The following is a 16,081-nucleotide window of genomic DNA, read 5'->3' on the forward strand; positions in this document are numbered from 1 at the left end:
AAATCCAACCCAGGCTGCGCTCACTTCGCTCTTATTATCTCAATCTCTTTTTACTTAGTTGTGCTGATCAAATAAAATTTTCCTTGACCTGCTTTTGTATTTCTGCCTCACGTTTAATTTGTAAGTCAACTCTGCTACTGAGTTTAGCTGACACCTGAGATTTCACTCTTGAAATAGCACATTTAATTTCAGTAGAATAAAATTAAAACATCAAACAAGTCTGAAGCCTTCATTCTTTTATGGACTGTTCATTGTCCACTAAGACGATAAGGACACATTACCTGTTTGACTCGCTGACCAGTGGGGCTGTCCGCAATGGTGAACCCAAATCCTTCTGCCCCTTTCACCATAGTAACTGTCAGCAGCTCTGCCCCTTGTGCTGTTGCCCCAGCAACACCTGCTGTCCCCGAGGAAGCCATTGATACGTTATCTTCGTGAGGCGTGAGTGCCGATGCTGAGCCAGGCGTGGTGGGCGGCAGGGATGAGCCATCCAGATGTGTGTCCCCGGGGTGAGAGGCTCCGGCCTGTGCCAAAGCTTGAGGGGGAAGCTGGGAGCTTAACGACAGGTACTCCAGGTACGGGTCGTAGCTGCCACGCCCGTTAACCACCAGGGGACGGTGTTCCAGGCCGATAGGGGTCAGGGAGGCGCTGGCTGCCCCACTTGGGTCCTCAGGATCGAAGGGCAGAGGATATCCTCGACAGAGCACGAGGGTCACACTCTGACCGATCGGTACAGACTGGAAAAGCTTGACAACGTCTGCGTGTGTGGTGCCGAGCACGCAGATGTCATTAATGTAGACAATGACATCCCCTGTGGAAAGATAGGAACAGTTTCAGTCACACTAAAGCATGTTACATGTTACAGAGAGGACATGACCTGGTGTCAGTGGGTCATGTACGACAGACTGTGGTGCAAAAATACAACTTGTCGCAGTCTGTTGAAATCTCAGCGGTATTCGAACTTGCCGCAGCAACACAGAGGAAACACACTGTCCCTCCCTATTGCCACAAAGGAATATAATATCAGTTCACTCAGTGTATCAATGTATATGTGAGACAGAGTGAGAGATTGAGACTGGGTCAGGGTCTGGAAAAATACGATAACCATCTGGTTCTCACTTGCATCCAGAGACCTTTTAATCATGAAAATCTCAAATATCCGAATGAATTCACACAGTCAGTCTCAAGTAGTAACAGTTTTTGAGTTTTGGCTCATTATCCTGTTACAACTTCTTCTTGGTCTGGTGACAAGCAGATATCCAACATTGTTTATGATCTGAACTGTTGTATTTATCACCCTTGTCCTGCTAGCAGTGCTCACACTGTCCGATTCCAGCACTTCAGCTAATTTTCAAGTCATGTTCACTTTCCCGGGGTGGTTGATGACATTATATCCTGGACACCAATGAGAATAAGGTGAGACAACTTTACAAATGCGACACTAGATACTCTGTCATCTCTGCTGTAGTTTGAACGTGCGGAAAGTTATGCATTTCAGCTTTAAAGTCACGGCCCCATGACAAATGCTCAAATCCTCTATTTCACACTTCTGGAGGCACTCTCTGTCACATATGCACACATGCAGACACGCACACACACACCCATGAGTATGTGCACACGCATAAACATACCCCATACATGTCACAGGCACAATCATACACAATCCCTAAGAGCAATGCTGCACAGCTCAAATAGGCCAGCTAATCTCAGCCAGAGAGTGTCTGTGTGCGAGTGTGCCCGGGTGATTGTGAGCGTGTGTGCGCATGCATGTGCGTGAGCAGCTCTGGCAATGTCACAGAGCGGAGAGACGCAAGTTGGAGAGAGAAAAATCAGAACAGAGAGAGAGGGAGAGGCTGACAGTCAAGGATAGAGGGATGAAGAGAGAAAAAACTAGAGAGATAGAAAGAAAAAAACTGATGAAAATATACTGAGGCTGAAAACAGAGGAGAAGTGTCAGATGACATGGTAAGATAAGAAAGCATAATAAAGGGTAAGCCAAAGAGACAAAGAGAGAGATGGAGATAAAATAGAAAGAGGATCCAGATAAAAGAAAAACTGATAGGCAGAGGGAGAGACATAAAAGCAGAGAGCAGGAGCTGAAAGGAGGAAGGAGGATTCCCGGCTCCAAAAATGAGCTCCAAATGAGCAGTTTACGCACCAGCCATGCCAGGCATGGGGCCAGCTCACAGGTTCAGAGGAGAGCACACATAAAGCCTCACAGGCCAGCTCCTTCCTTGATCCTGTGATTGTAGCTCACTGTGACTTATACTAACACAGCTATTCAAGGTTAGACCTAACCTAAGGGTTTGATTTCTATGAAAATCAACCAATAACTATCATTTCCTTGAGGATCCTGACTATGGACCTGTAAAAACCTCTGTTGATATTTTTAGCCAAAATAAGCATGTACTGTAGTGCGTGAGCAGGTGCGGATTTGATGTCTTACTCATGGACACGGCAAATGAAAACACACTAGTTATTGCACAAATTCAGTCTTAGCCTGGAGGTTGAGAAGCAGGGCTTTAGGCCAAAGGGTCACTGGATCAATTCCTTGGACCAGCAAGGAAAAATCTCATAGGCCAAAGTGCCTGTAAGCAAGGTACCTAACCACCAACGGCACCCCAGGCACTTCAGCTGCCCACTGCTCCGAGCGTTTCTGGATGTGTTAAATTTCTGTGTAAAAACATCTATGTAACATGACGGCAAATAAAATCATTCTTCTTCTTCCCTTTGCAGTCATGCACGGTCTCCCTAACCACTAAGTAAGCCAACATTACTGCTTGTGTGGATGCTACAGCTTGTGTAGTTTTATGAATCAAAGCACAAACACAACTATGGGACAATTTCATGAAACCGTTGTAGCTGTGTGACTTACTTTTGAGAATACCTTGACTACTGGTGCTTGAGCAGGGATGCTGCACCTGCAGTCCCACTATTAAAGCAGAAATGAATCTCTTAATGAAGTGGGTGTTGTGTGGGTGGATGTCAGTTATGGCCAATCAAATAATTTCCTCTCAATCTTATTAAATGGAGGATGTTATGGTGCACTGACAAAGGACAGAGTGAGCTGAGAGGAAACTAAAGTCCTTGTCTGGGACACAGTGCCAGAAGCACAAATATAGGCCACCATAAATCTGCCACTGAGGGCCGATGATGCCCCTTTTAGGATCAATTCATATTTCTGGGGATACAGAAACCTAAGTTTAAAATGTTCTAAGATTCTGGGGGTATCAATGCAATGTTTTACAGTATTGACACTATATATACAGCTAAGAAGAATTTAATCAACTGCTCTTGAGTTAAATTTATAAAAAAAAAACTTGCAGGGAACAAAGGAGGACAAAGTCATTAATGAGGCACGCCCTCAGCCCAACCTTCAGGTTTTAAAAGATAAAAAGAGCTGTTTTTCTCCAAGTATTGTGCCTCATGTTGTACATGTCCATCTGTATGTGAGTATGTTAGGTAAAGGTTGAAAGTAAGGGTAGTGTGTGCTGTCCATAATTTGGATGAAAATTATGATATTGATTTTGTCTGACAAAAATCACTGCCGGACATCAGGACGTCAGGGGATGTCACAAAAAAAATCTAACACCGCTTACTAACCAAATCTGATGAAGCTGAGGCTGCAAAAAAGTCAGGAGCTACAACAGGCAATAGGCAGCAGACTGAGACACAAGTCAACCAAGCAAACCTCAAATCAAATTTGTTATCTTCATACCTTAATGTCTCCTAGTGGAACAATGATGCTCTAAATAACCACTAGGGTGCACATTAGAATCAATTCACTATTGAAACATCAACTTCTTATGGAGGACTTTTTTAAATTGAAATCAGTTCATCAGTTTATTACTCAAAAAAACAAATGAACGATACAAACAATGTGTGGATGTATACGTGGCTGTGATGTTTGATATCTCTGTGATCTCTGCAAGTAAAACTCGGACATTAGTGCTTATGCTTAGAAATGTTCTGAGTTGTCTAATGTTGATGCAACAATTACACAGCACCCCCACAACATTTCTTGGCTATTGACACTGCTGTGCTCACCTGGCTTGTTAGGTAGGAGATGTTGACAAAAATTACCCATCAGGAAGGTAAAAAACAACTTCAATGAAATTGAAACTCTGCCAACAAAAGCTCTTTGTGTTTGACCTGATATGGCAAGAAATTAAGTTCCATAACGCTGAGGTGTCAGAGTAATGAGGCTGTGCTTAAACATTTCTATAAACACAGAATTGCACTATCAGCAGCGACAGCAGTGACAACTTGCAGTTTGTTTAAATCTCAATTTATTTCTAAACCAGTTGTCAAAATTGGATTGTAAACATAATTACCTGTGTCCATTTTTCCGTCCTGAGCAGCGGGTCCATCTGGTATTACACTCTTCACTTGCAGGAACTCATCGGGCTCGTCGCCTCCTATAATTGTGAAGCCAAATCCCATGTTGCTCTTCTGCAGGGCTGTTGACAGGAAGGTGCCCTTCAGCTGGGTCGGGTCCCTTGTAAACAATGGCTTCTCTGCATTGAAAAAAGGTTTTGAAGTATGATATTTTACATATTCTTCATTTTAAGAAACCTTAAACATTAGGTGTTTACATTATTTTTTGCTTGAAATAAAAGTTCAAAAGGATCTTTTCAGTGCTGATGCACCTATTGTACTATTTTCAGAACGCAAAAGCACTAATAAAATAAATTTTCGGGATAAGCTGACTCATTGGAGATATGCATTTTTCACTCAGATGAAGCAGTACATAATGTACTGGTCTAGTATGTCATCATACGCGTGCCTGGATTAGCCCACTAGGGGCCTCAGGGCGAGCATGTTCTCTGTCCCCCACACTGCCAACGATCTCCATTCGACCCTGTACATTGTGACATTGTGCATCTGCCCCATCAAATACTCATGAAACTGCCCGCTCTGTGAGATGGGTCAGGAAAGCACAGAGAAAACGCACAATATTAAATATAGAAAATTAGTACAATAGGAAAACATACAATTAATTTAAAAATGTATCAGCACCTGATGGCCTCAAAACCAGGGCCATGCACTGTGCACATCCTTTCTGCAGTCATAGCATTTTCTAATTTGGGCAACTGTGCAAGTATGTCAGCACGTTTTCATTGAAGTACTGCACATAGTGTAACATTGTACCTCTATATATTGTGGGCAGTGGTAGAGCAGAGAGTCCCTGGCTCTGCATCTGCCTCTGCTGCTCCAGGCGTCGCTTGGCTTCCAGGACTGGGTTCTCAAACTGAGTCCTTCGATTGATGTGACTGAAAATACAGGGCTTCATTACAAATTATGGAAAAGCACAAATTAAAGCTTCTCTGCAACCCATAACAATTCCATAATGCAATTCTGCATAAACATTTTTACTTTTTACTTAAATGTACTCAAGAACCAAAATGAAATGTTTATTCCTAAGAATAGTAACCATTCGTGTGTTACATTGCATTACATTTATACTCCACTGAGTCTCCCTGTCAAATGAAAGGGTTGTTTCTCTTGCTAATTCCAGTGAAAACTAACAGTCCAGATCTGGACAGTTAGTGCTCAGATGTTTCTGCTGTTGTTTGCTAGTTCTTAGGAGTAATGGCAGTAATCACACAAGCCATGGGTTAGCTGGCAAACACAAACTTGCAGTGACCCAAAATAAAGCTCTGGTAAAGAGTTACAGGCATGAGTTGGAGATTTGTATATTTGTCTCAGGAGTTGATGGATCTCCTAATCTGATGAACATTCAACTGCTCATGTTTATGTAGTTTGTATGCCTCTAGTCAGGCAGGTTTTTGCAAACATAGTAGCCCTAATACAGTATGTTGATAAGCACACACGATAATGCAAAGCTAGATGTTCTGATGTTGTGTTGGAGTCTATATTGCTGATTCATTCTGAAAAAAACACAATAAAGCTTCAATATATTAGCCATATTTTTAGGTTTGAGTGGGTCCACACAGTCAATCAATTAATCAATCAATTGAAAGTGCAGAAACACCAAGCAACATGGTCTCGAAACACTTAACAATTATGAAGATTAAATGGACCAGAAAATGCCAGAATGGTCTTAGGTATATAGATATATATTATGACCTTTCCTTGGTCTTAAATGTAAAATAATATTCTCAAATTAATTCACAGCTACAGCCAAATGTTACAAATGAGTAAATTGTGGGTAAAAAAAAAACAAGAACAACTAATAATTCAAATTTGGTTGGACAAGAACAAAACTGAAGGTGCTTCTATATGAAAGAGCACCTAGAGTATATTTGTAATGCAACACTGAGCAGGTGAACACGTTTCATCAGCAGCATCCTCAGTATAGTCCTTACAGAGCAGCATTTTACTATAAAAGTTGAGTCAAATGAACAAAAATATATGAAAAAGAAATGAGAATTTAGTCATTAATAATTCATAAGGAGGCATGGAAATGCATTTCCTGTTTTACTACAGAGCAGCTGAGTTATGCAGGTCAACAGGGAAACTTACTCTACGTAGTAGCTGCCGTAGATGGGGTCATCGATCTTCTCCCAGCCATAGGGCAGCTCTGAGAGGAGGAAAAAAAAAATCAGACAAGGGAAATGAAGTCAGTATATGCTGAGAGCAGAAGAAGGAAGGTAGACACTAAATTGAACCACTGAGGAGAGACAACATGAATCTCGGGGCTCACAGCTAAACGCTCCCAATGTGCTCCTTTAATAGACAGACAACACTTCGATCTGCAGTGGTGGCTTCTTCATGGAGACACGAATCACAAAAAATATGTCAATACAAAGCAGGGTGGTAGGAAACAAACACTTAAATCAACCGGCATCTTATTCTGCCTTCTCTTTCTTTCTTTCTGTTCGTTTTATCGTACGCACAAATCCGTCAAAGCCAAATACCTTCACCATACTTCATGTTTGTCTCTTTTTCATTTACCCACCCACTGGTTTTCGCCTTGGATGCCTTCCATGGTTGTTGTGTTAATTGTCTCCTGCTCTGCCTCCTCTGTCTCCCTGTTTCCTCCTCACTTCATCCATGCCTTGATTTATCTCTCCACCCTCCATTATACAAGAACTAGGTCAAGACATTACTAAAAGTTTTTGTTCTCCATGCCCTATTCTTACAATTCACTCCTAACTTTCCAGTGACACACACAAACACACTTGTAACGTGTAGCACATTTTAAATGAGCTCCCTCTGGCGGTGTCCAGGGTTTGCGAAATTGAGGAAGTTCTGGTTTTTGGCCTTCGCGCTTCGCCTTCATTATGGTTAAGAAACACAAGGGGATCGGCCTCGCACTATATGGCTGCGTACAGAGAAATACACCAGCAGTAACAACCCATCTGCACAAGCTGTTTCCGTCCCACTCAAACATATAGAGTGTCTCTGATTAGTATTCATCAGAGTGTTTTTGAAAGGTTGATCTCCCTTCTCATATTAATTCATCCTCATGTCTTGTATTAAAGAGTCTTATTCATGAAATTCATGACCATAACTGTGGATGGTCATTTTCCACAAATAATAAAACAAACCATATCAACTTCGCAGAAAATTTGAATATTACACAGAATGAAAAAATTGACAACGACACTGACGATGAGTCATCTAGGACTTAGTTTGACCTTGAGCTGATGACTAAAATATAAATACATCCCTATAAATGCTCATAGAAAGACAAAGGCAGAGAAGTACTGACATCCTTGGTGGTATTTAGAGCAGCACTGGGGGAGGCGGAAAGAAAAAAAGTGAGAATAAGGCAGGGAATTTGGTTTTAATGCTTCTGCTTCTACATGATTAGCTTGTACAGGACAATAACAGCTCATCTCAGGTCAGCCCCCTCACCAATTTCAACGCCTATAGGACTGAGTGTTTAACCTTCGTACGGATTAAAATATGGTTTTAGCTCTATTAAAATTGTCAAGTAAAGAAATTTCCCATCTTAAACCTGTGCTGACTTTTAATCTTGTTTAATCGTTTGACCCCGAAGTTCTTGTGAGGCTGCTTGTGTCTAGATCAGGGGCCTTCAAAGTTTTTCAGGCCAAGGACCCCCAAACTGATAGGGAGATGGAGCAGGGACCCCCTGTTATATATTCTGTAAAATTGTGTTTTATATTAAACTGGAGGAGTGCAGGAGGCTTGGAGGGACAGGTCCAGGCTAGTCTCGCACTGAGTGAACTGGTGTCCAGTTTGAGAGAGCTCCTGTGTGTCGCTGAATGTGTGCATTTCTGACTGAAAGATAACATCTTCTGCCTCCATTTATCCATTCGCTACAATATATTGGATTCATGTTAATGAGTATTTAAAGAGATTTAAATTTGTGGAAAAAAAATTGGAGAAAAAAAATGAAAAAATGAAAAATTGTCTAATCAACCAAAAATTTCACAGACCCCCTGCAGTATCGCCACAGACCCCTTAGGGGTCGCGGACCCCCTGTTGAAGACCTCTGGTTTAGATAACAATTATAATTTGAGAACTTTGGCTTCTTCTTCTGAAAAATGGGTTTTGTATGGAAACATGCTGGTAACAATAATTTCCTGATGATTTTCTAAATCAAGTATCATGCAAAGAACTTGATCTGGTAATAATAAGGAAAAAATGGGAACATCCTTAAATCAAAAGTATTCTTAACACCCATGTAGATATTCATTTATTATTCACTTTGTAGGTTATATTATTTATAAATGTAAAATTGTATGTTTACCTGTAGACAAATTTCTCACGCATGCATCCATGTTCAGCAGAGCTAAATGACAGGCTTATGTTAGCATAACTACAGACAGACAGACAGACCGACACACACAAAATCCCCAGTCCTATTATTTTTACAAATATGCAGTCCATGTGACAGTCATACTGTGACATCATCCCCTCACACTGTAATGTAATTATGAACAGATTTGTGATCTTGATATTAATAATCCATGTGTGAATGTGTTAGTCTGAGCGTGTGTGTGTGTGTGTGTGTGTGTGTGTGTGCGTCCTGGCTGCTGAGCATGCTGACTGTGCAGCCCAAGGTGAAAGGGGTGCACGCCTCAATTATCTTTGCTCGGCTTTGCTGTTTGCTCAAACTGCCGGCACTGCACTGCCATTACTTGAAATGACCCTTCTTATCCTTGGGGTGAAAAAGTCAGATGGATTCATACTTCAAACCACCTTAAATTCCCTTTCACCCCGTCAATGAGCCACCTTAAATGTCGGCCCAACTCATCCACTAGTCGCTTGCCCTCTCCCTAAAGTGAAAGGGAGACAGTTTCCATGGAAACCACCAGTGGAAGTCTTTTTTATTTTTTTTAATCGCCTGAGCTGAGGGCTCTGTCTTGTCTCTGTTTCCTACCGCTGACATACGGAGAGCGAGAGAGAGAGGGAGGGAGGGGGAGGGAGGGGGAGGGGGAGAGAGAGAGAGAGAGCGAGAGAGAGAGAGAGGGTGTTTGTGTGTGTTTTTATGCATTCACATAAGTCTATATTTGAAGTGTGTGTCTTGTGCATGAAATGGCTGAACAGTGTTAGCCAGACTGAATGAGTGTGCACGTCATGGTCTTCGACACGAAATCAAATTCCTCATCATGTTTCTGGATATAGCATGAGCACCGAGGGGCTCACGTGTGTTCGGGAGCTTGTTTATGTGCATGTGTATTAGTATCGCTCTTGACATAGAGTCTAATTGTGATTTCACTGCATTAGATGACTCATCTTCCCTCTAACACGTCTCCCTGACCAACAGGCAGCCATGAGCAGATTCAATGAACTCATCTGACTTACAGAAAAACAACACTAACAACACAAAACTAACCATGAACTCAAGAGTGAACTAAAACCAAAAAACAACCTCCAAAAACACTTGTATGTAGGGCTGCAACTAACAATTATTTTCATTACTAATTAAACCGAAAATAATTTTTTTTTGCAATTAATTGCTAAATATTTTGGTCTATATTGTCAGAAAAATAATACAAATTGAAATTATGAATTTGGTATGAACATATTTGAGCACCAGCAAACATTCACACATAAAAAGCTGGAAAACATGGATTTTTGCATTATAGCTTAAACAAAGCAAAAAGTCTGCAGTGATGTTAGTGGCTCTGAGTCAGTGCTACATGCTAACAATGATAACATGTTCATGTTTAGGGACTGTATGTTAACCATGTTCACCATGTTAGTTTAGCATGTTAGCATAGCAACAATTAGCACAGAACATAAAGTAAAGCTGAGGCTAATGTCATTAGTTTTGCAGATATTTTACGTTAGTGTGGCTCAGGTGACCAAAAATGACCTGAAAATGTTACTTAATTAACAAAATAGTTTGATTACTTCTCTGTCGTTTGCAGGAATAATTACTGTAAAACTTAAGTGTTGTGTCTTTGTGTTTGCACCGCCATATCGACATACAAAGTATTAACTTTGAGTCTGCAATTGAGAGAGCATTGGTAGGAAATAAAATGGCAATCTAGGCAGAAACAGATGGTAAAAACGGAAAAATGAGAGACAGAGAAATGGTCCGGAAATGACTGAGTGTAAAAACAGTGATGTAACTGAGAGGTAACATTTGCCTTACTGTCTGACAGACGATGCCTGTGCTTCATCACTCCTCATATGCAAACTCTCCCAATCTTTACTTGTCGTCTTGTATCTCTTTCACTCTTGTTGGATAAGAAACCCCGGCAGAGCATCCCTTTGCTCATCATCATCACTTCCTCTCAGTCCATCATATCTCATATCCCTCCTTTTCACCATCTCTCTCTGGTTTCATTTGCAATTTCCTTATTCTGTACATTTCTCCACTGGTTGCAGACAGGGTTTTTCTACATCGTGACGTCAAACCTTGGCGAGGTTTCCTGCCTCTGAATGACCATAAACAGAATATTTTCGTCAACAGCACTGACATTACTTCGAAACTGGCGTAGGGATTGAGTGCATATCAAAGGCGAAATTGAAACCAACTCCTGCAGTGATATGAAGCTTGTCCTGCTCTGTTCTTGCCTCCTCTCAGCGAAAGAGGAGATATGGGTTTGTGTTACGCAACAAAAGACTCGCTGACAAAAAGACTGCAAGCAAACCAGATCTGTCATGACAAGCCTTTGAACTTTTAGGAGTCAGCCTCAGCATATAGATATATCACAATGCACACACAGGTTTTACGTAAACACATCAGCACAAACAAGCTTCTCCTCAAACTCACCCAAAACGCAGTATGGGAGCAAAGGAAGCCTGACAGGCTGAGCGAGGGGAAAAGGGAATAGTGAATGAGGATATGAAATGCTAAAGGAAAGTGAAGCAAAAAGACCAGACATGCATGAGATGGAAGCAACGGAGAAGGAATAACAAGAGGGAAGAAGCAAAAACGGCACTGATGAAAGTATGTCTGAATGTGTGTCTGCTTCCTGCCTGAGGCTGTGAGACTGGGAAATCCTTCAGGCACAGGGGCAGTTAAAAACAGCACCACCTCTTCCTGATGTTCCCTGCCCACATTTATTGTTTTATTGACTCTCCTTGCCTAATCTGACATCCGCACTTCCGTGCATATTGCATCATTTGAAATCTGCAAGGCACTTAATGTGGGTAAAAATGGAAAAAGGCCTTTATATTGTCACATTGCACAGTAGGTATTAAAAAGTGTAAACATCAGAAAACTGCTAGAACAGTAAACAACCAAGAGCTACAGGACATCAGAGTGTTCATTAAAAGAGAAGAATAACATGAGTAATGTCAAGATCAGCATGCTGGATTGAACTAGTATATATCCTTCTGTCTTCCATGTGGCTGCTCAGCTGTTTATACAGAAAAATTACATTTCCTGGCATCTGAAACTGTTTTCTGGAAGACATGAATTCAAAGGTGCTGTGAGAGGATGTGATTTGTCATCCAGGGGCTTCACAAACGTTCTGTTAACAGCCTTTGATTCAAAATCCTCTGCCAGCAGTGATTGCTTAAGTATTAAGTTCCTTTTACAGCTGCTTCCCCACAGACAGAAACAGACACACCAAAGGAGAAAAATGACAAACCATCCTCACACAGAAAAAAGAAAAGAAAGAAAGAAAGAAAGAAAGAAAGAAAGAAAGAAAGAAAGAAAGAAAGAAAGAAAGAAAGAAAGAGAGAAAGAAAAGACTGGCATTGCAAGGTGAAATGCACAGAAGATCATCAAATATGCATTTTAAAAAGGCCAATTGCAAAACACTATTATTGTTTTTGACCTTGTGTCAGAATAGTTTTTATGAAGAGCAGAAGGGAAACTGCGACGTACACTATCTGTTCCAATGGTATAAAAAAACATAAAATTCTGTACAGACACCCATGTTCCCAAGAAGACAGTTTATTACTGATTTTCTGTAAAACACAACAGTCCCACGAGCCTCAGCTCTACTTTGTGTTTAGCGCTAGTGCCAATGTTAGCATGCTAACTGGCTAACAACAGGCTAGAATAAGGTGGTGAACATGGTAAACGTTGCACCTGGTTAACATTGTCATTGTGAGCATGCTTAGAAGAAGAAGAAGAAGAAGAAGAAGAAAAGAAAGAGTCATTTAAAGGAAGCGACTCGTCCCAAATTGCATCCTTTTCCTTTTTACTTCAAAATGCAGCGCTAACGATAAGCAACGGATATGACCAAGAGGGTCAAAGTTCAAGGCGCATTTTTGTGAAGGAAGTAGTATGTTCCCGTTGTATACATACTACTTGCAACAGTACATGCTTTTTTTTTTGTAGGTTGCTGCAATAGTGTGCGATTTGGAATGCAGGGTTTCCGTCTGAACATCATTGACACCTACCAAGACAGTGGTAAAGTATGTCGGCCATGTTTGTGAAAAAGGTTTGTGAAGTGACAACGGTAGTGTGGCGTGCGTGTGTGTGTGTGTGCGTGTGCGTGTGTGTGTGTGTGTGTGTGTGGAGTTGGAACCAGTTTGTGCAGAGCTGAGCGACCTTATTAGAATTCCTGTCACAGCTTGGCCCTGTACTGAGCAGAGGAAGACAGAGAGAGAGAGAGACAGGGAATGAAGGTGGGAGGAAAAAAAAAAGAAAGAGAGAGGAAGAAAATTGACAAGAGGGAGATTGAAAGGGGGGAGCGAGGGAGATGTGAGGTGAAGGAGTGCGGAGGGGAGAATGAAGGCGAGAGAAGACCGGCGAAATGGCGAAGAAAGGAGAGGCAGAGGAGGTATCGATTCAGATTGCTCTGTCGAATCGCATCACAAACTAATTCATTGACCGAAGGCCGTGACAGCAGCGGGGATGTAAGCTCACCTGATTGTTATTCATGTGATCAACACTGAACCACCACGTTATTGACGTCTGAGCTGGACTTCCATAGTTTCCAATTTTTCCCTTAAACTTACGAGTGGTCAGTTTTTTTTCTCTTCACTCACCTTCGCTTTAAAACTGCTTTCAAACAAACCTCGCAAGACAAGGATGGTGACACTTCAAACCCAAAGAAAACACCAAAAATAACAATTAATTGATCGTACTCGCGAGCGCTGTTTGTATATTCTAAGCCTGGCACGTTATATTTGACTTCCCTCCCTTGTTTTATAAAAACTATTAAGACCACGAGTCATTGAAACCGTCATACTCCATCCTGCTGTTGTTAACCCAAGAGCCAACAGATAAATCTGAGGGGCAATGAAATCATGAACAGGTTAGACAGAGATAAAAACATTTTCTGCGAGCATATTTTCAGGCTACTGTTTCTGTAACCTTTGTTGTTGTTTTTTGTGGATAACTGCACTTCCTGAGGCCTCTAAAATTATTCAAGTTGAAGTGTGCTCGAGGAAATTCACTCTTTGGTTTATCAGTTCACTGCTCATGGACAGGAAACATGTAATGAGGGGCTGTAAGTAGGCACTGCTTCTGTTCAAGTGGTCCCACACTAACATTTCTGGGAACTGCTGTGTTAGAGTATTAGTATTAGAGAGATGTATTAATCCACAGTTGAAAATAGTCCCAAACAAATATTTTTATTTTGGATTCATGTTTGCTAAAAACTACAGTGTCCAGCTGTTTTTTTTGGAAATGTATTAGCCTTTTAAACAATAAATCCACATTATGTTATTTGTTTTCAAAGGATTTATGTCTTACTAGGACAAATACGCTAGCAGCTGAACTACAGACTGGGTAGGAAAGTGGGACAGAAGGACTAACACTGATTTCTATTGGATTTGTTGACAGACAAACAAATCTCATGGCACTATTATTCTTAAATAACAACAAACCAGGTTTTAACCTGGAGTGATAAGACCTGGAGGAGCACGCGGTTATAGTTGGAGCTTTTTAAAGGGTGATTTTTAATAAGGTGCAGAAATCTTCGCAATGAAAAGAGGCAGTGGCCTGCGAACAGCGAACAGCTGTCTCCTTTATGGAATGAACAGGTTTTCAGGATTTCTTGTGTCTAGCCAAACTTTCTTTAGTTTGTGTCCTGATGCCTTTGACCGATTCCATCTGAGGACACGACCCCTCCATGTTTATTTCACCCAGCGTTGTTTATGGGTCCTTGCTTTAGTCCGAAAATATTGGGGGAGATTTTTTTCCATGGAGTATATTTCCTCTTTAGTGTCAAGCCAGTGTCCTAGTCTTGGGAGGGGTCACATTTTAACCAGTTCCTTGTAAGTGCCTTTTTACATGCAAGTTTTAGAATTTTAAAGAGATGAATGTCCCTCTTTTGGATTACATCACTGGGTATTAATCCCAGGTACACAATCAGGGGGTCCTTGGGATTCATGTAGCATCGAATCTCATCCACACTCTGAATACCCCGGTCTTAAACTGTTTGTATTTTTTGATGTGACCTGAAAATATGTGAGTGATTGGCATTCATGTATCGACACTGTCTTCAGCTTTGCTGCTGTGTTTCCAAATGTTTGCTTATTGTGGGGTGTAGGAGAAAAGCAAATAAACACCTCCAGCTAAAGGAGGTTTTTTGGATTCTGCACGAGGAATGTCAATCACCCTCCAACTGCTCAATACTCAATACTGATTTCCATTTCAATCTTACATATAATAAACATTGTCCATTATGTTCCTGTGAACTATGATACACATTTTAAACAGTCTAAGAGGTGGTGTGCTTGTATGCACCTAGAAAACCATCTTTAAAGGGTTTTGGAATATTCTGCTGATATCAATGCTTTATTTTCTACAACGTCAAAGTGTTTTAAAAGCTTTCCACTCAATGAATGTACATACAGATGTTATGTCTTATCCTAATTCTAATTAATTAATGGACATTAATTCATTAGGTATATAAAGGGTATTGAATGACAGGATTACATTCCTGTCCGCATGTCTTACAAGATGATGAAATACTAATGATCTCTTCCGAACTAAAAATCTAAAAAGGTAGAATTTATTTGTCCAGTTTGTTTTGTTCAGATTTCAGCGCCCCCTGCTTTATATGTGATTAGCCCTCCCACAAGCTGTGAAGAACGGAGAGACCAGCAGCAGACAAATAAACATCTGAAAAAGACGAATATTTTTGTGCTCTTTGTCTCGAGAAAGCAAAACATGCTGCAACACTGAGTCTGAAACAGACAACACAGGTCCACAAACAGCAGGAAATTCAGAGACAACACACTCCCACAAATGCCCAAAGATGAGCTTCACTCAGGTGAACATACACGAAAGCTTACAAGAGAACAAACAGGTTGTTCAGACTCACCGTCTTCGCTGCATTCCTCTGGTGGCTTCGCTTTCTTTGCAAGTCGAGGATCGAGCCATGACGTAGTTTTGGTGTTGTGACTGGAGAAGAAGAAAGAGACGTTTAGATGAAGGCAATGAGGAGAGGAGAGGTGCAAACAGAGGTCAGACAGAGATGGACAGCGAGGATAAAAGTAAGAGATCAGTGCAAAGTAATACTAATGACCTGTGTGTGTGTGTGTGTGTGTGTGTGTGTGTGTGTGTGTGTGTGTGTGTGTGTGTGTGTGTGTGTGTGTGTGTGTGTGTGTGCGCGTGTGCTTATGTGCATGGGCAAAGAGAAACAAGGGGATTTCTGAGGTAAACTAAATGGCCATTAATCCACTAATTAGCCCTCAGCCACTAATTAGTGAGGGTGAGAGGAAAGGGCAAAAGTGCACGTGTGTATGCGTGTGTGTGTGTGTGTGTGTGTGTGTGTGTGTGTGC

The 16,081-nt window shown here is 41.2% G+C and overlaps 1 protein-coding gene across 9 annotated transcripts in view; it reads right to left on the bottom strand.

Moving 5' to 3' along the window:
- magi2b (membrane associated guanylate kinase, WW and PDZ domain containing 2b) overlaps positions 1–16,081 on the bottom strand; it is a 79,183-nt gene that overhangs the window by 17,631 nt on the left and 45,471 nt on the right. For all 9 annotated transcript variants that reach the window (XM_069163386.1, XM_069163385.1, XM_069163384.1 and 6 more), the window contains exons 6-10: positions 15,621–15,700; positions 6,487–6,544; positions 5,152–5,273; positions 4,335–4,517; positions 282–811 (exon numbers count right to left, since the gene is read on the bottom strand). In XM_069163386.1, coding sequence (XP_069019487.1) covers positions 282–811; positions 4,335–4,517; positions 5,152–5,273; positions 6,487–6,544; positions 15,621–15,700 — 973 coding nt within the window. The remainder of the gene's footprint in view (positions 1–281; positions 812–4,334; positions 4,518–5,151; positions 5,274–6,486; positions 6,545–15,620; positions 15,701–16,081) is intronic.

This window comes from Embiotoca jacksoni, unplaced genomic scaffold (assembly GCF_022577435.1).
Source record: "Embiotoca jacksoni isolate LCO1_2020_lvr unplaced genomic scaffold, fEmbJac1.0.p SCAF_3, whole genome shotgun sequence".
NCBI classification, from domain to species: Eukaryota; Metazoa; Chordata; class Actinopteri; family Embiotocidae; genus Embiotoca; species Embiotoca jacksoni.